General features: G+C 50.8%; 1 protein-coding gene across 2 annotated transcripts; it reads left to right on the top strand.

Moving 5' to 3' along the window:
• The first annotated feature begins 605 nt into the window (after positions 1–605).
• HDAC8 (histone deacetylase 8) lies at positions 606–22,780 on the top strand. Of its 2 annotated transcripts, XM_088527480.1 has the most exons (11): positions 606–705; positions 866–918; positions 1,496–1,626; positions 2,888–3,029; positions 5,138–5,250; positions 6,333–6,410; positions 6,935–7,043; positions 12,591–12,763; positions 14,065–14,159; positions 21,570–21,675; positions 22,692–22,780. In XM_088527480.1, the coding sequence occupies exons 1-11, from the start codon at positions 625–627 to the stop codon at positions 22,712–22,714; spliced, it is 1,104 nt and encodes a 367-aa protein (XP_088383606.1). In that variant the 5' UTR covers positions 606–624; the 3' UTR covers positions 22,715–22,780. The 2 variants fall into 2 exon arrangements, with proteins under 2 accessions (XP_088383606.1, XP_088383607.1); XM_088527481.1 differs by lacking the exon at positions 22,692–22,780 and having other exon boundaries at positions 14,061–14,159; positions 21,570–21,676.
• The last annotated feature ends 1,512 nt before the right edge of the window (positions 22,781–24,292 follow it).

Raw genomic sequence — 24,292 nt, 5'->3', positions numbered from 1 at the left:
GCCCTTGGAAGCAGTTCACAGGGGGCTGCTTGGTTTGGTCTTGTCCCTGTCCTGGGGCTTGAGCAGATGCTGGAGCCCGTGCTGCTGCTCAGGGCATGGAGGACAGGGCTGTTATGGAAGTCAGGCCCATGGGGCAGCCCCACAGCAGCTTTGGGGGCAGAGTGGGGCTCAGGCTCCTCATGAGGAGGCTGGGGGAGACCTTCGGCTCCAGCCCCACGGCTGTGGCATGGCCCCCTTGGCCTGCAGCTGGGCCTTGCCACCCCGCTCTGGCCCCCGGCACTGTCCCCTGCCGCTGCATCTTCAGGAGGGGAGCGCAACAGACGATCCATGCGGGCCTCGGGTTTGTTTCTTTCTCCTTCTTTTGTAATAAAAATTATATTAAAAAAAAAAAAACCCACGCAGTGGGGGTTGATGGTGGCGGTGGGAGGCTGCAACAAACCGGCCGCGCCCGCCGTGCCCGGGGCTGGCGGGGCGCGGGGCGACCCCGGTTGGGAGGCTGTCCTCAATGGGGACTACAACTGCTCCCTTGCGGACTACAACTCCCAGCGTGCCCCGCGCGCGGCGGCACTCCCCGCCCCGGCGTGCCCCGCGCGCGCGCGCGGGCGGGCGGCGCTCGGTGCCGGCATGGCGGCGCCGCCGCCCGTGTACGTGCACAGCGCCGAGTACGTGGCCCTCTGCGACTCCCTGTGCAAAGTGCCCAAGCGGGTCAGCGCCGCGCCGGGGAACCTGCTGGGGCGGGGGCGGCGGCCGGGAGGCCGCGCGGGGCAGGCTCCGTTTGCTCCGCGGTGCCGCGCGGTTGGGGGGCGGTTCAGCCCGTAGCGGCGCTCCCGAGAGCAGCTCTGACCTTGCCCTTCTTCCTCTTCAGGCCAGCATGGTCCATTCGCTGATTGAGGCGTATTCCTTGCTCGACCAGATGAGGTGAGCGGCTCCGTGGCCGTGTCTTGCCCTGCCGGGGCTCGAGGGTGTGGAGCGGTTGCCGGGCCCCCGCTGGCGGCCGGTTTGTGGGGCGCGCGGGTCGCTCCGAGGGGCGAGGAGGAGGCCGCCCGCTCCGCCGATTGCAGCGAGCCAGGCGGGACTGAGATGGCCCTTCCGTGCTCGTGCCGTCCCAGCGCGGCGCTCTGCACCTCACAGCGCCGGGGACGGAGCTGCCATCCCTGCCGGAGCCGCTCTGAATCCCCCGAAGTGCTGACACAGAGAGCGATCGCGTTGCTTTGCCGTGTTGCAATTTGGGAGACTTTTGGCGGGCTGTTAAGGCTCTGCAAGAGGGTTGATGTTGAAACTGAAGTTTGATGAAGAAGAGCAGCGACTCCTTAGTAGTCCATTAGGCTCTTGAAATTGGGGGTGGGGAGGGGAAAAGAAAGGCCTCGCGTGGCTTTCCTTGCATAGAATCTCCCAACATCTTAAAAGAATCTTGGGATGCTGTTTAGTAATCCTGGATTATCCTGATATCCTGGAGCCTCCTGTGCTGACTGTCCTCCTTACCCTCTCCGGCTAGGATAGTGAAGCCCAAAGTGGCTTCCATGGAGGAGATGGCGAGCTTCCACACGGACGCCTACCTGCAGCACCTGCAGAAGGTCAGCGAGGAGGGAGACGACGACCACCCCGAGTCCACGGAGTATGGGCTTGGTAAGAGCCTCTGGCAGTGGAGGAAGGGAAGGTGCTCAGTTCATTTTCAACCTGAAGCTTTGCATGCTGCCTGGAGAGAAGAGTCTTTTTTTTCTCTTCAGTGTTTCTTGATTTACTGTAGTGCCTTTTTTTTTGACAACTGTTCACTAACTCTTTTGTTCCAGTGTGCGTTAATTGCCTGAACAAGGTGCTTATTTGGTTCATGCCAACTGAAAAAAAAAAAAAAAAGCCATTCTCCAGAGCCTACAGAACCAGGGGCCAGCTGAATTCTGTTTTAGCTCTTGTATCTTTGCAGGAGATAGCTGTGTATGAGATCTAAAAACCTTTTTGCCGGGACTGATGTGAGGCAGGAAATGAGCTGAAGTTGGCTACTGGGTTGTGAGGGTGTGATTGCAGGTGAAGGACATGGTTTTGCTCAGGAACTGTAAACATTGTGAGAACACTCTGGTCCAGAACAGACAGATGAAAAGTTTGTGTTTCATAGCTGAGTTGATTTTTGTTGCCTCATATGTAAACAAATGATGACATAGAGGGTTTTTTTTTTTTGGCTTTTCAGGAACACTCACTAGAGAGCTACAGGCTTCAAATTGTAGCAGCCCTGGTGGGTTCCAAAGAGGATCAGGCTGATCCGGTGTAGCCAAGTGCCCTACTTCCAGCTGGGAGCAGCCACCCACGTTTTCAGTGTGGCCAGCAGAGGGTCCCCTCGTGCTGCTGGGTGCAGCTCCCGGGGCTGCTGGGGCCTTTTGCTGCTCCTTGGGTGCAGCCCTGGGTTTGAGCTGAGCTGGGGGGTGGCTCCAAGGAGCCTGCTGTGGGAATGAGATAAGATTGTGTTCTAAAGATTGTATTTGAAGGAGGCTGGGCTTCCTTGTGGACATCTCAGTTTCTAGAAGGACAATGTACCTCAGTTGCTGTGTCAGGACTATCCAAAGAAGCAAGGTGGGTTTTTTTTTCCAAGGTTGGTATTGGGTCCAAGCAGGCCTGGCACATGTATTAGAAGTTGGCTCAAGACCTTCCCGAGAGCCATTTGAGCACAAGAAAACATCTTGATTGCTGACATATCTATCTGTGCTACCTACGGCACCTGGATCTGCTGCGTGCGTCCGAATGCGGTATCTGCTGCGGGGACCTTGTGCCATCCTCCCCGCGTGCTCCGAACAGGGAGTCAGAGCTGTGCCTGTGCATTGGTAGCTCCAGGCAAAGGGGACACGCTTCTCCCGGAGGGAATGGGCGCCGTGGGTGATGCTCCGGTTCTCGCCTGCAGGTTATGACTGCCCCGCTACGGAAGGGATCTTTGACTACGCGGCAGCCGTAGGAGGAGCCACCATCACGGCAGCCCAGTGCCTGCTGGACGGCAAGTGCAAGGTAGCGATTAACTGGCCTGGAGGGTGGCATCATGCAAAGAAGTAAGAAAACAATCTCTTCCCTTATATTTTTTTCACCTGGTGTCTGACCCTCTTAGCCCCCAGCTCTGCCCTGGGAACCCTCAGAGTGAAGCGATTGAGTAGAAGAGAGGAAGGTGGGAAGACAGGAGGTGGATAACAAAGGTCCTGGTGTGGGGCAGAGGCTTGAGTGCCCAGTGGTTTCTGCCGGCGCTGATCCTATTGTGGACTGAAACGTGGCTCTCGGGCAGTAGTATTCCGTGGTTTCTTGAGCCCTCTATCCAGTGATACCTGCTAATCACCGGGAGGCCAAGGGAGAATTGATTTGGCCAAGCACTTTGTGGTCCCTAGAAGAAGGGCTGTGAAAAGACAAATGATAGGTATTACTTCAAACCCAGAAAAGAATATGAATGTTTATCTTTTGTGCCTTTTTCTTAAGAGGAGTGAGAGTGCAGCACTGACCTCTACTTTTTTTTCCATGCTCTAAGAGTGACTGTTTGCTCTGAACTCTGCTCTCAATAGTCAAACCTCCAGAACAGCAGCGAGGTAGAAATTTTGTCCCTGAGTACTGTGGTTCTTCAGGGCTAAAAACACTTGTTTCTAAATCACTGCACTCATGACTTCTTGTCACACAGAGCCTGTGGTGTCAGTAAGCCTTGTATTCCCTTTTGTTTACTTTCAACCTGTCAACTGCGAGCTTAACTGCACGCCTCCTCCTTCTCCTGCAGCGAGGCAGAATGCGTGTTTGTTCCCTACGAGCCTTTCTGTGCTGTTCATGATTTTTCAAACCTTTGTCATATCCATCGTGAGTCATCTCTCTTCTAGGTTGAAGAGTCCTGTGCCACATTTAGTAGCTGTTTGAAGCATGTTGTGAACTATTTTTATTCATACCAAAGGCCTCCAGAATTTACATTTATTAGCAAAACCTTTCAAAAGTCTTGCTTGGCACAGAGAGGGCTCTGTTTTGTCCTGGGTGCAGCTCCCTCTGGGCTGGGGGTGGGATATGGGCCAATAACCTGTCATGAACTGTTCTGTTCTCATTCTGTGGTAACCTGGGCCTCGGCTGGCAGGTGTGAGGGGTGCTGGTACTTGCCTCTTGGGGCAGTCCTCAGGTCATGCTGCTTATCAGGTGCATCATCAGAAACGAGAGAATTTTTTTCCATGCAGACTCCAACAAATTCAAGTTGTGCCCTTTCAGCTTTATTTTTAGGGTCTTGTGGAGTGTTTGGTGACCAACTGCCACCAGACTTGTGTGTGTAACCCTGTATCTGGGAGAAGACTCCCCTGTGAGATGCAGTGCAGCTCAGCATGAGCAGGTCCTTGCCAGCAGTCTCGTTGCATCTTCCACCCACTTCCTTCCATTGAGAAGTGCAGTTACTGCCCCTTGCTTTCTGGTTTTGTTGACTCTCAGAAGACATCTCTGTCTAAATCTATGTGACTTCTTAATCTGAGACACTTTATCTTACACACCGGCTAAAATCTAGTTCCTAATGCAGAGTCCCCCCATTCTGTCTTTTTAATAAAAATATCACGTTTGAAATTTCTGCAGGTTACATCTTTGCCCTGCTTAATGTTTCTGGCTCCAATAGCTGCTGGTCTCAGTAATTCCCTGCCTCCTGGGCTTTGAATCCAAGCTGCCTCTTTGGAGGGATGTGCCTTCCTCCCTCTCTTTCAGCATTGCCCTTCTCAGGAGCTGTGACCCAGACCAAGCAGCTACAGGATGGCTAGTAGCCTGGACTCAAAGAAAAATGATCAGCTGGGGCTCCACAGTGGGGCTGAGACAGAGGGAAACATGCTTGGTAGCAGCCTTGACGTTTCCAGTGGCCCTGAATTGCCTGGAAGTACTTCAGCTGCAGAAGGCTGGGGTTTGGGTTGTGCAATGGGCAGAGATGCCTTGCAGAGCCTCTCCTCAGCAGAGCTGGCTGGTGGGAGCCTGCACCTCGGCAGTGCCAGCGCGAGCGGTCGTGTTGCCTTGTGCTCTGATTTCTGCTGCTCCTCACCCATCCCTTGACGGCTCCTGGGCCTCAGCAGAGCTGCGTGTCCTTCTCCATCCCTGCAACGAGGGTGGGAAACGCGAGGGCAGCGCTGGTCGTGGTGGTGATGCTCAGCCTCGTGACCTTTGTTTTTCACAGGGACGAAGCTTCTGGCTTCTGCTACCTGAACGATGCTGTCCTGGGCATCCTGCGGCTGCGCCAGAAGTTTGACCGTGTCCTTTACATCGACTTGGATTTGCATCATGGGGATGGTAAGGCCAGTGCAGGCTGCACACAGCAGAGCAGCACAGACTGAGGGAGGAGCAGCAGAGGTGCAAGCCTGTCGGTGCAGTGGAGTTTCTCTGCTGCAACAGCAGTGACTATCTCCTTTCAGTGCAATCAGATTCCCTCAATCCCCTTCTACCTTGTCCCAGATTATAGACAAGCCTGCTTGTCAGCTTGGTGTTGCTGAAGTATCCTGCCCTCCCCCAAGGATCTTTTGGGCAGCAGTCATGTATCCGAAGTGGCAAACTGCAGTAGTGATGTGTGCTAATTGCCTCTGTCAGAGGCTCTGCAGCAAGAAGACCTCTCCCAGCCCCTCATCTCCCATCCAATAATGTCTAATTGCTTATTGTCACCAGTGCAGGATTATGAGAGGGAAGCAGTCAGTAATAAATGATACTCTTAAAAGAAGGCTTGATGCTATAAAACTAAAGCCAGAGCAGCTCTTGCTGAAGTTGCTCTTTGCTTCAGGGACTTTATTTCAACACCATTTAACACTTCCTGCTTTCCTAACTTTTATGGTGTGTTTCATTTTACTCCATTTTCCCCCCACATTTGGTTTCTGTTAAATTCTCCTGTTATTTCTTTTCCTACCCTTGCTATTTTAATACGTCTTTTAGACAAAGAGAGAGAAAACAAAAAACAAAAAAAAAACCCACTGTGTTGAATTGCAGCAGTGCTGAGAATGTGAGCCCAGTAGCTCTGGCTCTAATGAGAACCAAGCCCTGGTCAAGGCAGCCTCCCTCAGCTCCCTCCCTCAGCCCCCCAGTGCTGCTAATGCAGGCACTTCTCTGAGGTATTATGATTCATTCAGTTATGGTTAGCATGAGAGTTGCCAAATTCATTTCAATTGTGACCTTTGCTGCATCTGAATGCAGGTCTCCACTTCTTAAGGACAGATTTATTGAGCCACATCTGGTTTTCTGTTTCATTAGTTCTGCTCTGCTTGCTGTCCCTTACTTGTTGAGCGGCTCATTTAGGTGTTTGGGCTCTGTCACTTACCTGAAAGATCCATGAATGCTTGTGTGTTTTTTTTTTTTTTTTTTTTTTTTCCTGTCCCCCCTTTCCATAGGTGTTGAAGATGCCTTTAGTTTCACTTCGAAAGTCATGACTGTTTCTCTGCACAAGTTTTCACCCGGATTTTTTCCAGGCAAGTTGAACTTGTGAGGTTTGTTTCAGTTTACACATCACTGACAAGGCACTAGGGAAGGGAGCTCTCGTCCTCTCAGCTCAGCAGAGGTTTCTCACTGCCTCCCTGTCCAGGGCATTGAGTCCTGGCCTGTCCCTTAACCATAGGACCATCTTTTGCTCTTAAAAGATGATGGTCTCTGAACTCTCCTAGCTGGATGATGGTTGATGCCCAGAGTCCAAGAGCCCTTTCTGAGGTGCCATGATCCCTTGCCTGTGGCAGCCTTTCTCTGCATGATATAGTTTCTGCCATCAGTCAGAGCTCCCTTGAAAGCCAGAACCTGCAGGACTTGAAAGCTTAGCTCTGGGATAGGACAGATGACTAGAACCAGGTGCATCAGAGCCCTTCCTTTTGGGGATGGCAAGAGGGCCACCAGCAGGCTGAGCCCTGGCTCCCTGTTCTCATATGAGACATCCCAACCCTCTTTCTCTTGCAGCTGATCCCTTTTCTGCCTAAACTAACTGTGAGACGTTTCTGCTGTCCAGGCACTGGTGACGTGACAGATGTTGGCCTGGGGAAAGGTCGCTACTACAGCGTGAATGTGCCTATTCAAGATGGCATCCAGGATGAGAAGTATTACCAGATCTGTGAAACGTAAGCCCTCTTGCTCTGATACAGTTTGTTTTCAAGGGATTTTTAGAGAACAGAGACTGCACAGCATTATTTATTTATTTACTGTTTTTAATTAAAGTCTTTCCTGTAGGTTAAGGTTTGTCCTTTCCCCTGTTAGAGTTTTTGATTACGATGAACACAGATAATCCTCAGACATTCCAGAGGCTTCGTCCAAATCCTTGGGTGAACTGGTTATACAGAAGCCTTTGTCGTGGGAGGGAAGGTCTCCGTGCTGTGGGTCAGCCTTGTGTGTTTAAGGGAAGGGAAACGTACTCTTCATAGGACTCTTAGCTGGACACTTCTGTACTCTTGGCTGGACACTTTTCTTCAAATAAGTGCTCTGAACTCCTAAACATGCGTGAGACACATGTTTGGGGCTGAGCTACAAATGTTTTCAAAGCACCTTTTGTCTGTCCCAGAAGAATGAAAGGCCGAAGCCGTTTCTGTCGGTGACAGAACTGCCTCTTGGCAGACCCCTGCATCGCTTGACGGTGATGTATCTCGCAAGCTGTTGTCCGTGCTGAAGCTGAGCTGTTTGCCTGGCCCTTTCCTAGGGGAGATTAACGTTAGCTGAGGGCTGCAGGATGTGGTAGCACATCCACCTCTTACCGTAGCAGCTGAGGGCTATCACTGCTCAGGATGTGTAGGGCAGTCCCACTGCTCGTGGCATAGCAGCCCTCTTCCTGCTGGGGCTTGTGTTCCCTAAAGGCCGGGCAGCTTTGGGAGCCAAACAGGCAGTTTGGAGCCCAGGCAGGACTAGCCTCTCGCAGACATTCCCAGTTGTCTGCATAGGTCCTACCAGAGGTTTCAAGCTGTGTATCAACAAAGCATCTAAAAAGCAATTTGAAAACTCATGGGCCAACAGGAAGGGTTCTGTCCTGACCAGGAGATGATCATACGTGTGATCATGGGTATCTCACCCAGCTGATGCCAGAGGATCATTACAAGCTCAAATTGCCTATGCTTTCCAAAGCTGGATAGGAACTGGAGCTGGTGACCTGCTCTGACACGGATTTTGGTAAGTCCGTTACATCCTGTGCAGAGCATTTCCTCGTATTCTTCTCCTTGGTGTCCCCTGCTGGTGAGAGGAGATCTGCTCCTTGGCAGCCCATTCTTCTTGGTGGAGGTGCTGTCAGCTCAGGTGTTCCCAGAACAAGAAGCCAGGGAAACATGATGCAAAACCGTCTCCTCTCCCTGTGTCTTGGGGGTAACTGCTTCCCTTGTCCCTATGGAGACTTAACCACTGCAGCTCAATGACCTAAATAAAGAAGGAGTTTGCTCATGGGGTCTTGGAATATGTACCCTTTGAACTTGCCCTTCCATAAATTACCCTGCTTGTGTTTGATTGCTTTTGTTGTAGATAAACTCCTACCCTACTTGTGGGTGGCATGACCCATGTATAAGTGCCTATTGTTTCTGCAGAGCAAATGGCTCAGGCGCCACTTAAAATATAGTGTTAATAATAGCTACTGTGTGTGAAAGAGGGGCAAAGTGTGACTTTTTCATTTTATATTTTTTCCTGGAAGGTCTGATGTACCTCTAAACGTTTGAAGGCAAAGGCAGCCAGAGATGCAAAGCCTCCAGGCTGGGGTGGGGTTGGCAGCAGCAGCACTGGGTGCTGGGCTGCTGCAGTGGGCAGGAGACGCAGCCCGGGCACGTTTCCACTCACAGCCCTCGGGGAGCCGAGCTGCTCACAGAGCTTCTCCAGCAAAAGGAAAGTTACGAGGGTCTGGCTAATCATAAGAGCATCCCGAATGACTCACTTGTTTGATCACCTTCCAAAAAATGCCCAAATTAATAAATCAAATCCATTCTGCTGGTATGTCAGTATACTTACCTGGAATCTGGATATTAATCTTTTGAAGCTCAAAAGAAAGGTGCCACATGTGAGAGACATTGTTATAAGTGCAGAAAACTAAAATAAGAAATAATCCAGAGACATTCAAAAGACAAAAAGAAATCTGAGGTATTTAAATTGCTATAACATTTCATATTGCAAACTGGCACTCAGTTCTACCAGGATTGAATCATTTATTTCTTTTCTGATTCTGTCGGTAATGTTAGAAAAAAAAAATCTGACCAGTGTTTGCCTGTGTTGTTATAAATGATGCACACCCACTGTGTTAATACTGTGCATAGAGGTGGATGCAGGAGGAGGATTTGACGTTAGCTAGGGCAGGCTGAGCTGCACGACAAAAATCTGCTTATCTGGAGGTTGGATTGTGGCCATTTTTCAGTGGCGAAACAAGATAGAAATGTGAGTTCCTTCCAAAGAAAGCAGGCAGAACCTTTGTAGCACCAGTGCTTTGGCATGCCTTGCATGTAGCCAAGAAAGATGCTATTATTTCTATATTTACAGTGTATTTTCAGTATTTACACAGTGAAGGAGGGATGGTTGGATTGGGCATGTATCTCAGCAGCCAGAGGCCCGGGTGGTGGCCCAGCCTGGTGGCACTGATTGCTCTCAGGGATGTGACTCCCACAAGCAGAGCCAGTTCCTCTTTATCTGATCCCATGGGCAGCTGCAGAATCCTGGTGGCAACGTGGATCTCTGTAGGTGGATCCCACCTTTCAGACTCCTGAAAGGTGGCTGGCTCTTTTTACACTTCAAGGTGTAAGTGCAGAAGGCTTAAAAAGCACCTTGTGGCCTCCAAAACAGGGCTAGCATGTCTCAGAGGCAATGCTAGCCAACAGCTTTGTGGAAAGCTGCCTTTCTCTTTCCCCCTCCAGCTTGCTTTTCCCACTAGCCTTGCACTGGCCAGCCCTGCTTCATCTTGTCCATCCCAGTTCTCTTAATTAAGTTTTAGAGCACTGGAAGCCTCGGAGTGCAAGGAGCAAGAGCAGGGAGTTTCCCAGGCTGTTTCTGTGCCGGTAACAAAAGGCCACTTCTCTGGCAGCCATTCCCTGTTTTCCTTGGGGAGCTGAGGGGGAATGAATTGGATGCTGGTGAAAGAAGCGTCTTGGGGAGGTCTGGAAAGCAGGGAGCACCCGCTCGTCAGCGCCCCGCAGGGAGGCACCGCGAGGAGCAGCCCACGGAGCGCACCCGGGAGCGGGAACCGGAGCAGTTCTCACCAGGGTACTTCGCAAACTGCTTACGGGGGATCAGCTGAAGCATAGGCAGAAGGAAGGGGATGGGAAGCACGGGTGGAAGGGATTGCTGGCGCTCCGTCAGTTTAGCTTCATCGTCAGGTCAAACTTTTAGCCTGTGCGTGAGTGCCTGTAAAAAAATAGAAGGAGCTGAGGCTGCAGAAAAGCCCTTCTGACTTTCCAAAACACCAGGAGGAGTTGCGCTCTGCCTGAGCACAGTGCAGAGAAGGGAGCTAAACTATCTTCATGCATTAATGGATATCCCAGGAGTTATAGAAAATGCCGTCGTGTCAGGGGGATTTTTTTTTTTCATTTGGGTAATATCTGTAATGTGCTTTGAAGATAAACAGCCCTGGGAGGCAGCGAACTTGGTTTAAAAGTCCTAATGCAGCCAAGAAAAACTTGCAGGGATGTGCCGAAAGACTCTTCTCTATCCTTGCTGGGAGATCTTGCTGAGGAATATTAAGAAGTCCTGGCTCAAGGCTTAGTTCAGAGTGGCTGGGAACAGTTTATATATGTCCAAGTCAGTTTTGGTCCTCCTTGCTCCAAAAAAGAGTAGCGCTACGTGGGCCTTGGAGCCGGAGAGCTGTGTGAGCAGAGGAGGAAACGCAGCGCGCATCCCTCGGAGAGGCCTTGTCGCTCTCTACACCTGCCTGAAAGGAGGCTGTAATGAGGCAGGGGTTGGTCTCTTCTCCACAATAGCTATGGGTAGGACAGGAGGAAATGGCCTCGAGTTGCATCAGGGGAGGTTCAGGTTAGATATTAGGAAAAAATTCTACACACAAAGAGCGGTCAGGGCTGCCCAGGGTAGTGGTGGAGTCACCATCCCTGGCAATGCTCAAGAAATGTTTAGTTGAGGCACTTAAGGATGTGGTTTAGCAGGCCTGGTATGGAAGGGCTTGCAGTTGTACTCGATATTGAAGGTCTTTTCCAACCATAATGATTCTATAATCCCTAGTTCGGATTTACCCTAACCTTATACCTACACTAAGCCATAACCCTACACTATCTTCATAACCCTATCTTTGGCTGGTAGATCATCATGTGGGTATATTTGTTTTTTCTCCAGCTGCTAATGATTCCTGTGGTTCCTTATAGCTGCCATAAATGACACCTATGTAACGTAGCATGGCCTGGTGCTCTTGTGTGCGGGTTTTCTCCAGAGGTGCCTGTATGCCCGTGGTTTGTGGTGTTCACAGGGCTGGTGACCTCCTGCTCACGGACTTCTGCCTTCACCGAGGGCGTTTGCTCAGTGGGCTTCCTTGTCAGGGTGCAGTGACTCAATGAGTTGCCCAGGGAGCGGCTCCCGACTGGTTTGTAACTGCGTATCAGCTGGGATCTGGAGATTCTCAGGTTCTCTGTTTTGCTGCCTTAGCCAAGGCAGAACCGTTCAATCCACGGATCACATCTGCTTCTACTTTAGGGAATTAAAAACACTATTGAGAAAGGAACATGTTTTTCTCCCTTATTTGCCCTGTGTTTTGTGCTCCCCAGCACAGCGTTGGGAACTGTATTATTCCCTTTGTGTTCCTCTAAATACCAAAAATCTCCTGAAGTAGAACCAAATGCACGATGTGCCCAGCAGCCTTCTCCAAGAGAGTGTTTCTAATAGCAAATGGTCAACAGGATGCCATCCTTGCCGTGCTCCAGCGTCTGCTAGATCCTCAGGGAAGTGCTTTTCTGCCTTAAGAGCCATATGGGAGAGTGTAGTGAGAAGTGGGACAGAATCCTCCTCTGTTTGTCTTTTCCCATCTTTGAGAGAGATGTTCAGGAGTGTTTATTCACCAGTCACCACTCCTCAGTCATCCTAACTGTTCCAATGAGGAAAAGAGATGCACTGCTATGCCGGGGTCTGGAAAAAGGTGATTGGGTTTAGTAGTGTAGGTGAAGGCAAACCCTCTGGGGGTTTGAGTTGACGTGACAAGTGTGGGATAGAGCAAGTGGAGGCTCAGGAAATCTTGATAGGCACCAGGTGGCTTCCAGGGAGAAGGACTCTGCAGGGCAAGGAGCAGGTTTCCCCAGCCCAGCACTGATCACACATCATCTGATTAAGGCTTCGTCCCTGCCTCTGTTTAGTGGCAAGACCGCAGCTCTTTGAGGTCTTGTCTCAAGAAACCACTGGGTCTTTATAGTGTCTTCACCTTACTTTTTAGATGTTGTTGAAGTAATGGTTGGCAAGGAGGCAGTGAAGTCTTTTATTTGTGGGTCTGTCAGGGTCTGGGGTATGTGGGAAGGCCCTGCCTTGGGCCCAGCGCTTCCGTGAAGCGCTTGTGAAGCTGCCAGCCTGCGGTACGTGCGCGACGTTGAGGCGTGGGGCTCCCAGAGCTACCTCTGCCCTGGCGTTTTGGAAGGGGGGCAGGTTCTGGCCGCCGCAGCCCTGAGCAAGGCAGCAGCATCCATTTGGCACGGGTACCTGTGCTCACCCCAGCGCCTCTCCCGCAGCGTGCTTAAGGAGGTGTATGCAGCCTTCAACCCAGACGCCGTCGTGCTGCAGCTGGGGGCAGACACCATAGCCGGAGACCCCATGTGCTCCTTCAACATGACGCCCGAGGGAGTGGGCAAGTGCCTCAAGTACGTGCTGCAGTGGCAGCTGGCGACCCTCATCCTGGGAGGAGGTGAGTACGCGCGTGAGCTTCGGGGTCCCTGGAGGAGCAGGCTTCTCCTGATGTGGCCGTTCCTTGGGAATGTGCTCTCTGGACTCCAAACCCACCTGAGTTTAGAAGGGTGGCTCATGTGGTCATCATGAGGAAGGCACTATAGCTGCTACAGTGCTGTTTTTACACAACACGAGATCCTTGCAATCATCAGGTCCAAATCTCAATGCTGGTCCCAAAATCCTGAGTTAGAAGTTACTTAGCTCCTCTTGAGGAGAGCAGAGGCTTTTTACTTAGCTCCTCTTGAGGAGAGCAGAGGCTTTTAACCCTGGTGAGCTCTGCCCGTGGCTTCTCAATGCCATCCTTGAGTCCCAGCGCGGCTCATCTGCCCTGCAGGGCTTCTCCTTAAAAGTGAGTGCTGTTCCTGAACCTACTGTCTTTGGATGCAGGCTGGGGCTTTGTAGAAGGGCTGGCTGCTTGCATGGTGTAGCAGGGCTCTCGATCCCCAGTGAAAGCTAAAGTGGACCAGTCTATGCCAGCTGCTTGTCCCATAGGGAGAGCACAGTGCAGGCCTCTTGCAACCCAGTGTTTCTATAAAAAACGCTCTGTTGGGGAGACCGTCCCAGCTCTGGGCCTTAAATCTCAGATTGAATACAGTATGCTTAGTCTAAAATATAATATACCTGGTACGGACTGTTTTGGAAAGGCACCTTTAAAGCAGAGAGAAACCTCAAGACTTTTACCAAGAAATGTGAGAAAACTTCCTCATGGTGAAAACAACAAAGCAATGTCCCAGCACCACAGCTTGCAAAGACATGACACGTTGCAGTTGCAGGATGAGGTCAATGCTTCCTGAAAAGCAAAAGGAGGGGAAGATTGAAGATTATGGTCATCCTCTCCTGGAAGAAAAAAAAAAAAAAAAAAAACACCTCTTGAAGCTCTTTAGGATCTTTTAAATTATTTTAAGCCACAGTTCCTCCTTGTGAGGACATGCCCAGTTTTGACCATTGCCATGCTCACGAGGAGACCTCATTTACTGGGAAAGCAGTTACAAGTTGAACTTTCTGTGATCGCATTTGTCCTCACATCTGTGGTGGTGCTCCAGAGCCCACTGATGAACGTCCCCCTTTCCTGCAGGACCTTTTGCATGTGACCTTGCAGCAGGAGCAAAATGCAGTGGTTGTGCGTGGCTTGGGTGGGTGAAACAAGGAGCTTTATTCTGCAAGCTGCTAGTTTTACCCTCACAGTTTGTTCCTTCTAGTAAAACCTCTCCCCCTCTCCTCCCTTGCCCCTTCCAACATCTCAATTCTTGCTGGAGACAGGAGGCTACAACCTTGCCAACACAGCTCGTTGCTGGACATACTTGACGGGGATCATCCTCGGCAGAACGCTGTCCTCCGAGATCCCCGACCACGAGGTAAGGCTTTGACAATCCCTCCCTTCTCCGGGTGAGAGAGCTCAGCCATTCCACCTAATCTCGGCCGCGTCCTCGCCGCTCAATGCCGTTTTGTTGAGAGACCCTCCTGTAACAATACTGCACTGTCCCAGCTACATAGTGGCTGCTTGTTCCCCAAACCCAGACCATCTGCATCTTTTTGTGAGGCATCTCAGAGCCAATCAACTTCAGAGCCTCAGGTGATTGCAGAGGGGATGGGGATGGGGAGCTCACCTGTTTGCTCAAGGAGCTCTTCAGGATGTGCACATGCTTTTGCAAAGGAAGAGACAGACCTTGCTCAAACTTCACATTTTAGCGCTGCTTTCACCTGCTTAAAGAAAGCACCAGGTGCAACTTTCAAACTTTACTGACTGGGAGTCCTCCAAAGGCAAAATGCTGTTTATATGAACTACCACGAAAGGCTTTGTAGCCGTATTGCCATTCCGACAGCTTTGCTTATACATCATTCTGCTCCTTATGTAGTAGAAAAAATGGATATGTGCTCTCTGGCTCCTGGCTTTGAGGTGCTTATGAGCTGCTAATAAAAAGGCACCAGGAAGAGTGTTCCTTGTGGCTGGGCTTGTTCCCTTACTATCCGCTGCAGAACCCCCTGAGAGCTGATTTGCAGCTGGAAGTGAGATCTGGGGGCTATAGTGTGTCCCCCAGGCACGTGGAATCACTTGCAGCTCTCTGTGACCTGTGCAGGTCTTCAGCAATGGAGCAAGGCAAGAGCCGGGTGCCACGTACGTGTCTTTGCCCACATATGGCCGTTGTGGGCTTGCCTCACAGTAAGGAAGTTTGTATCTTTGCATCAGTGTGAAATTTTTGTCTTCCCTAGCTGGGCATTGGGCTCGTGTCCTCTAGCAGGAAACCAAGGGCCTAATTTCTATGCTCACTAATAGCTCCAGATGCTCTTTTTCATATCAATGTATAATCCTGTTTTGAAATGTATTAAGCAGTTTGTATGGAGTATCCTGAAGCCCAGAAACACAGGCCAAGGCCCACAGTTTTTCAAAGGATTTCCTTTATCAGTTTTAAATCTGTATTCTTGCCTCTTCCCATCGGAGATAGTCTGTGTTTTAGCTCTTGAACTAGAACCAAGATCAACATTTTCTGAAACCAACTGTCCTGAGAGGATCATTGAGGAATTGTGTTTGTTTTCTTTGATATAACTTTGATGCAGTTATCTGCCCCCTCTCTCTCCTCCTAAATTGGATCATTTCATAATGCTGAACATAATATTTACTCAGCCAGGAGTAAAGGTCCCTCTAATGCTTTCATTTTGGATGCTGCAAGGTCATTTGCATTGAAACTGAGATGGCTGAACTTTGCCTGCTGAAGAGCCCTGTTGGCAGCTTGCCCTGAGCCTGGGCAGCCTTGCCCGACAAGCAGGAGGTAAAGTGGCTTTTGCGTTTGCTCTCATGTTACTGCCCAGAGCGCGAGATAAACACTGGGCACTGAAGCACGCCGGGTTGAAGGGGCATCTGATCGTCTGCTGTCCAGATTCAGGAGGAGCGTGTGGTGCTTTGAATGGCCTTACTGAGTGTCCTGGGTGCTTCGGACCTTTTGGAAAGGTTCCGTGCTCTGGGATCCTCCAGCTGAGGAAGCCCCAGGGGACTATGCATCCTTGCTCTGCGAGCGCGCAGTGTAAGCAAGGCAGAAAAGGATTAAACGTAGCTCTGTTTTGCACCCGCCTGGGGACATTTCGGCTCTGTGGGATCGTGTGCTCTGGCTGCACTCGCGGGACCCAAAGGCTGTGGATCAGCTGCTGACTGCCTGTGTCGGGGCAGCAGGCAGCCTGCAGGGTGTTCAGGGCTCGGGACCACAAAGCAGCGCTCGCAGGGCACTGCTGGAGCCAAATGCCTCGGGGAAGGGAGATGGAGTGCCAGTGCCTGGCACAGGGGGTGGTGACAGAGGACACTGCTACTGTGGGAGGAGGTCCTGGGGCAGACCGAGTGCCCTGGGCCAGTTTGCAGAGGTCTTCCCTCTTCAATCCTGTCTTTTTTTATGCTCTTTTCATAAGCAGCAATCAAAGGGGCAAGCTGCAGCCCTGCTAAGGTAACACAATCTGGACACGGTCCCATTCCTGAGCTGTCCATCTTCTCCAAGGGACCCCAGGAGGGCTGGAGCAGCAGCAGCAGCTCGGCCCTGTTGAGGGAACAAGCAGCACTTTGTTCCTGCTGCTGCAGCTCCCACAGGCGCATCCTGGGCTTCCCAAGAAGCGCAAGCTCCCCAGCAAAACCCAAGAGAACTGGGAAGCAGAATGAAGCCCTCCTTGGAGAGGGCCTTTTCCCCTTCCCAAGCAAGCTTTCTTCCCAGACCGTGTCTGCACTGCTTTTGCACTCACTGCAAGTGTAGTTGTTTCATACATTTTACCCCTTGTTTCATTGGGATGTTCTTAAATAATAAATATGGGCATGCAACGGGGAGGACTGGGCCTCCTTCGCCACGTCAAGTGAGCAGTGCTGTCCACAAAAGTGTCAGTTTAGTCTCCTCCTTTATCAGTGGCCAAGAGCAGACTCAGAGTATAAACATCAGTGCAAATAGATGTTCTCAGGATACTCTTCCAGCTTTCAGTGATTTATGGCCAAGAAATATCCTACTGTCTCTGAATCTGAAAGTTCTTCATGGCATTTCTTTAGTGATTTTGTTCAATGGTTTGTTTAAATTACTAAAACTAATAACCGTGTCCTTTGGCCAGGCACTTCTCAGCTTAGTTGTGCATTCCATGGGGAATGTCCTTGTTTTCTTTACTTCTTAATATGTTATGGATGCGTATCCTAGGGTTTTCCCTGTTGACATTTCCAGGTGTTTTGCAAAACATGGCTTATCCAAAAGAAATAGGATGTGGCATTGTCCTCACCTGGAACCCCCTGGAGCAGGCCGATCCATTCCAGGGAATGAGGACAACAGGTCCAGTGCAATAATAGTGTCTGTAGCACTGAGATTTCAAGTGATGAACATAACTATACCTATATAACATACCAATCCTATGGATGGATTTTACATATGTACGGCACTGTCATCCTGCATCTTTTGAGCTTTCTGCTTGCCTAATACAATCCAACATTGACAAACTTCTGGATAGGTTATTTCTGCCAATTCTACCCACCCTGTGTACTACAGTGTGTAAGCTTTACTGTTTTTTTTTTTGGTGGGAAGTTTGTCGAAAGATACCTATAATGATATGTGCTGGGTTGGCAATAGTTACCAGGACTTCTAATTTAAAAAGAAATGAATTAGAAGAAAAAAAAAAAAAAAAAAAAAAAGAAAAAAAAACAGGCTCATGAAACCTAGACATGGAAAAAATAATGGCTTGAAGATATCAAAGCTCCCCCTCCAAAGTAAACTGGCACCCAGTGCAAAACATTCCCTTTTGTTTATGCTCTGGGGCTTTATCTGGGTTTAGATAATGGAAGCGGTTGGGCTTCCACCACTTCCTTTAGGAAAATTCCAGTTTCAAAGATATTTCCATAACAGGACGTGCTCAGATTTTTGGTTAGGTCCCTCTGTTTGGTTTTGTCCCAGGATTCCCAGTGTGATTCCCAGATGACACCCACTTGTTCTCAGGACCTAGACCTCACGATCTGGGACTCCAGCAGCTCTTTTTGCAGTGTGCATATTTCATTCTTGCCATCCTTCCTTCCACCATAAAAGTTTTCTGGCCTTCTCTCATTTGAGCTGGAAATGGCATCTTTCAGTTAATTTGTGTTCATGTTTTCAAGTAAAATGGGAAGCAGTGCAGCTGTGTAGCAAAACCCTGAGTAATTTCTCCAGCTGCTTCGCACCCAGTTGCTTGGCAGTGGCTGAGGTCTGTGCCCGAATCTCTGGTAGGAGAAAGGCTGCAGCACACAAATGTGCTGAAAGGCTTCTCCGAGTCAAGGCAGGAGATTTGCCTTTGATCGCAGGCACTGTCTCTGGAAGACAAGCCCAGACCCATTGTAAGAAATATCTGTAAGTTCAGGTTTGTCCACATGGATTTGTATGAGATGGTTCAAACTGACATTGTCGGCGTGGTCAGCTTGAGGAGAAGGACTAGAGCTTGGCTGTGGAGTGGCACTGCCGACCTGCCCAGTGCTGGTGATAGGACCATTCTGGCCTTTGGTGACATTTCTGGACAGTGCTGTGTGATCTCAAGGAACAGGAGACTCTCTAGGGCATTGAGGATGCTGCTAATTCCAGGCTTAGCCAAGTAAACCTCATAAACATCAGAAAACATCATCCCCAGCCTGCAAAGGGCTCATTCTTTTCTTCTCCATCAGCTTTGGGAAAAAGAGCAGGGCAGTAAATGATGCTATGACAGAGGTGGGCCTCTGACAGTAACACGGTGCCCCTTGTGCCTGTGGCAGCTCCAGCCTTCCACAGGGAGCCTTAAAAATGCTGAACCTCTGCTAAAATGCTCCGGATTTCACTGTCTTCAAATACAAACCCATGTGGGGCAGAGGGAGTGAAGAGTCTTCTGAGGCTGTGACATTTCTTGGGCCTTCATGTGCAGCATCGCGAAGGCCCAGCAGTCAGAGAACCATGTGCTGCCTCCTTCACAGGCCAGCGCAAACACGCCGTCAGGCAGCTGTTTTGTTTGCCTCTCCTGAGCCTAAAGTTTATGATAGGAAACAGCTCTGCATTATTTTCCAGTCCTTGTTTTGCAGCCTTTCAACTAATGCAGGAACCAACGTATCCGCCTGTCATTCTGGAGGAAGTGTTATTCCTGGAGGCTCCGCTGCAGCCCTTGCTGACCGGAGCCATTTACCTGTCAGCGGGAGGTTAAAAGCTGAGGCTGGTAAATGAGTGGAGCTGTGAAAAGGGACTCACAAGTTGTGCTCAGAAGGCAACTGCAGCCTGACGGGTGGAGGGAGGATGTTTTCTCGTGGTCAGGCTCGCACCCCTCCAGGGTGGCTGGCAAGGAGGGGTCCCTCTCCGTCCCTTAAGCTCAGAGGCTGCGAGGGTCAGTGCGTTACATAAAATGCACTTTATCTTTTTCTAGCAGATTCACCTTGCATCAGAGCATGATAGAAGGGAGTCAGGAGCTAGGCAGTGCTTTGCTTTGCCTTGCTGCAGTGCCTGGACGAGGCACTTTCCAAAGCCTTTCCTGCTGATGGAAATCCCTTCTCCTCCTTTCAGTTGCTCCTTGGCTCGCAGTGATTTCACTGTATATGCAGAGTACATTCACTGTATTTTTTTCCTCCTTTTGTCCAAATATACTAGTAGAAGATATTGTAGTTCCTCATCTTACTGCAGGTTCCACACCAGTGCTTTGAGGGGCTGCCTGATTGCTGCTGTTTTGCAGTTGAGAATGAGACATTATCATCTTGCCTGAATCTTGCAGAGCCTCCAGAGAGAAGATCCCGCAGTAGCTCCTGCTGACTGGCTTTGCATATGTGGGGAGTCCTTCCGAGCTGCACATTTTTGCCCTCTAATCTTTCCCTGACATAAACCCAGGCTGCCTGTGCAGTGCTGCAAGGGCAGGTCAGCATGTGTGGGGTAGGCTGCTGGAAGCAGATTTGAAAATAAATGCGTCCCAATGGTGGGAGATTGGCTAGTAAGTCTAGTGGGCACGTTGGGTGAAATATTTACACAGCTATGAGATAACTTGAAGGAAAGTAGTGTGGACAATGTGTGTACTTAGGTATGTACGTGTGCGTGTGGGCACGGAGCTGGTGTCCATTTGTCACATTCCCAGGTTTATTCTGCTGCTTCTGGCAAAGACCCACTAGTGATTTAATAGCTTGTCAGCACCTAGGCACAGAAACAAAGGTTGGTACTTCCTGATCTCTTATTTTCTCTGCTTTAAATAGGAATTCCTATTCTGATTAACACAGAACCTGGAAGTGGAGCTGTCAGTCTGGGCAGCTCTTTGCGTTCGGCACCGACTTCCCGAATGGGATCAGCCTGACCGCAGTCCAGGCTGCACTTTCCTGCTGTACAAACCCAGGGCTCCACTGGCCTTTCCAAGGAAGCTGCTGCGAGTTCACGGCTGGGACGGGGCACTGCTGAGGCACATGGCTGTGAAGCAGCGAGCTTGCTTGGCTCTCAGGGTATTTCTCTCCCTTTCAGCCATGTTCCTTCAGATCGGAACTGGAATCGGGAGGACAATTTTAGACTTTTGTAAGATAGCTTTTTTTTTTTCTTCTTTCCTCTTGGCATATTTGTCAGATCTGGAGTTACTCACAAGAAAATACCCTTCTCATTTAAAGACATTATTACTTCTCCCCAATTTTTAAATTTCTCCTCTTGATGCCACTGAAATCACAGGGAGATGCAGAACAGCTCCTTCCCCAGAATGAGCGGTGCCTCATATCGCCCAGCTTGGACGTATCGGACTGATGGCACAAAACCACACAAAACCTGCTGTCCCAACGCCTGTGTGACACGCAGCTGAGAGCAGCTACTGCTTGGTCTACAACTACTGTGGTTTTAGCGTGCTGTTTCATGAAAACTGCAGTCAAGATTTTATGTGTATTTCCTCTTTTTTTCCTTCAAACAAGAGAGCTTGGCTGTGAGCTTTGCCAGCAGAGCCTGTGTGCTCTTGGAGAAGCTGTTCCCTGCACACACTATGTGAGTGCAAACTTCAACCAGACTAGGGCTCCAGCCCTTGGTGAGGGCTTCCCCAAGAACCTGTTGGCTCCTTCTACTGTAGCCATTTTCATTCTTTTTAAGTCGAAAAAATGCTAAGCGTTCTCCTCTGCTTGTCAGTATTTCAGCAAGGGCTCCCCGGAGCGCTGTCTGGGCCGAGAGGGGGAAAGATGTGTGGAACAGACTGCTTGAAAACTGTGTCAGTCCCGGGGCTGCCCGCAGAGACACTTGGTAGAAGGAACATTTGGGCTCTAGGGAGCTGAGCGTGCGCTGCAGGGCTGGTGCCTCCCGTGTGCACTGGTTCTTTAATCAGCCGGGAGCAGTCAAAGCAGAATGCAGCTTCCTGCCGTCCCATGTTGGTTTGGGGGATGGAGGGAATCTCATCCTGATGCTATCGATAGCATAGATCAAATGAACGACTCGCTAGGAAGGAAATAATGCACGATCTGTGTTGCTTGCTGATGAAATAAGACTGCTAGTGATAACATATAGGATTCTACGTGATCGTGCAAAGGTGCTGTGGGTCTTGTTGAGCCTGGAGAGACGTGCGTTTTAACGTGGAGGCACTCGGATTTTCCACCTTCCAGGTGCTGGAAGGCACAGTCATACCAGCAGGTGTTGCCCAGTGGTCGCCGTCGCTAACTTCAAGCAGGCAGAGGCACTGCAGAAGCACGACTTTGGCATACTTGAACTATGTGTTTCCCCTCAGAAGGAGAAAATATGCTTTTCCTTTTCACAATCAGGTACCTGTGGGGAGCCATCCTGCAGCCTCAGGCAGCCAGAGACCTCTCTTTTGACTCTCTTCTCTCCTTCCTGCAGTTTTTCACGGAGTATGGTCCTGATTACGTGCTGGAGATCACACCGAGCTGCAGACCAGACCGCAATGAGCCACAGAGAATTCAAGAGATCCTCAATTCCATCAAAGGTGAGTTCTCCACCCCGAGACAGCTCTGCTGGTTCAGAGGGACCAGCGTATAATAGCATTATGCCAAGTACCCTGAAGCTTCTCAGGTCAAAGTGGCAACGTATAAGCTCCATGTGTCACACACCAAGACTTTCACATTCATCAACTTTGAGAAAGGAAACAAAAAACAAAGGGGCTAAACGTCATTTGAAATGGATCTGATTTTTACAGGGGACCCATTTTCACCATCTCAGCATTTGCAAGACATGGTGGAACAGGCTGGCACAGTGGCAGTATGCAGAGAACCCCTATTTGTTCTGGGATCTCCTGGTTTGTGGCCAGTGTCTTGGAATTAAAATTCCTCGGGGGCGGCCCTGGGGAAGGAAGAAGCCTTCGAGCCACTCTGGTGGCCTTGTTCGTCCTTTCCACCTGCGCCAGCTCATGAAGCCCATCGAGGAAGGCAGGGGGTGACAGAAGAGATGAGAAGTAAGAACAAGCAGATACCTGGAAGCCCTCACCCCCTGCCTGGCCTCATCTAGGCAGCTCTTGGGAAAGCAGCAGGCAGCAAGTGGAGCTCAGACAAGATGGGCTCTTCTGGCAAGCCTGGGCTGTCCTGTATGCCACGCTTTGCACTGCACGGGATGAGTCCTCAGGAGCGGACTGATTTAATAGGAGCCACATGCCCAAGCTCTTTTAAGACCGTGGCATGCAGACAGCCCAAATTAAAGCCAGTTTTTATTGAAATCTTCCCAGCACAGGGACTGCTGTCCACAGTATGTCGGGTAGTGACTTGGATCATGCTTCCCTTGGCTTGTTAAGAAGATTAAGAAAAAAAAAGTAAAATTGCTGTGGTCTCGGTTCTCAGTTGCAAGGCTCGGCCCCATCCCTTGTGTTCGTGCAAATCCAAGGCCTTTCCCCGCCCTTCACAGTAGGGGTTACCTGGAGAAGCGGCCTCTGCAGTCAGCCTCCCCCCCAGGTTGAGATAGCGCATCGTGGGTTACGTCTCAGTGGAAACATCTTTGTCTCTTTCTTTTCAGGGAACCTGAAGCACGTTGTTTAGTGGAGCAGGGAAGAGGGAGCACCCCGGAGCACGTCCCTGGTGTTGAAGACGGCGCTGTTTCTGGCAGCGGGGCTGCAGGGGAGACGCGGCAGGAGGGGCTTTCGCTTCGTGGGTCGTTTGATTTGTTTCTATCTCAAAAAAGTTGCCAGGCACCACAGCCCTCCCCGGGCAGGAGCGTATGGGCCTCGCAGCTCCAGCCTTCCCGCGCCGACCCAGCCGCGCTCACCCCCTTCTCTTTCCTTTTTAAACAACACAGAGTTTTATTCTCACCGCTGGGTTTAAGGGGTGTTAAGAGAGGGGCCGCTCAGAGCTGCAGCCCCTCCGCAGCTGGGCCCTGGCAGCAGCACCAGCTTTTACCTCGTTGCCTTCCTGGCAGGACCACGGCCTTCGCACGACGCCTCTGAGGTGCCCACCCAGGCAGAGGTGCCAGGGCCAGCCAGAAAGTCACAGCCGTTGGGTTTTTAAACTGTTGGGCATTTTTTACAAATAAAATACTTGAAATACCCATGCCCTTGCTTCTGTTGTTGTGTTCCGCCTGCCTTCGGGGAGCTCTTGTACAGCACCTTCCATGGGTCGGTCTGTGGAGGTCCCACGAGCTCTCTGGAAATGGGGCAGTGTGGGGGGCAGTCTGGCTTCCACCCCCCATCTCCTTGACTTTCTTCCACATTTTCCTGTGCGATGCGGGTGCCGGGCTCATCGCGGGGCGAGGGCAGCACCCCCATGGCTGGATTGAGGGAGCCCAGCAAGGCACCCTGGCTGCTGCAGCCCCTCGGGACAGGAGAGCCGGAGGGGGTTTGTGACCGTCCCTTTGGCTCCGACAACGTGAAGCAGCGCAGAGTGTTTGTGGGGGCAGGTGAGTCACCGAAATCCTGTGCGGGGCTGGTTCTGGGCAGATCCCTCCCGGCACCAACAGGGCACTCCAGGGACTGAGGCGTTGGCCTCCCTTGTCCCCTTGTTCATCTGGGCCACAGGGCTTATATTTGTATCATTTATTTTAAAAAAATACCTAATGGATGTGGGAAAGCAAATTTCCTGTTGCTTTAATTAGCTTTCGCTGGAATAAATAGCAAGACCAAGGGCCGCCTGGCCTGGCCCGGCTTTGTTTTGATCCCTTGTTTTCCACTTCTGCTGCAAACAACAGGAAATACAGCACGGATGGAGCTCGGCTGGACGTGGCTCCCACGTCCCTGTGCGCTGCCCGGTGACCCCGGCTCTGCCCGCCTGCCCGCAGGATGCTCACGCTGGAACCGGGCTGCCCCCTCCGTGCTGGAGGGAGCTCCTCGCCCCGCTGGGAGATGTGGTGCTTCAGGGGAGAGAAGAAAAACACATCTGGGTTAAAATGGGGACCTTCCTAGCGCAGTTTCCCTGTTGTTGCACAGAAAGCCCCGGGCACAGGGTTGGACAGCAGTACAGTGACAGAGAGCTGGGCCACCCCAAAGTCGCCTGCCAGGGAAGTGAGGCACCCACAAGAGTGTCCAGGACCCTCGTCGCTGCGCTCGTCGCACCCCATTTCTTGCAGTGTGGGAGAAAGAGGGCCCAAACGTGGGCAGCAGCCTCCCGGGCCTGCTGCAGCAGCGC

The sequence above is a fragment of the Tinamus guttatus genome, unplaced genomic scaffold (assembly GCF_059628265.1).
Source record: "Tinamus guttatus ecotype Peru unplaced genomic scaffold, ASM5962826v1 Tinamus_guttatus_pri_ptg000287l, whole genome shotgun sequence".
Lineage (NCBI taxonomy): Eukaryota > Metazoa > Chordata > Aves > Tinamiformes > Tinamidae > Tinamus > Tinamus guttatus.
The sequence above is the reverse complement of the archived record's forward strand: the minus strand, read 5'-3'. Positions and strand labels throughout refer to the sequence as shown.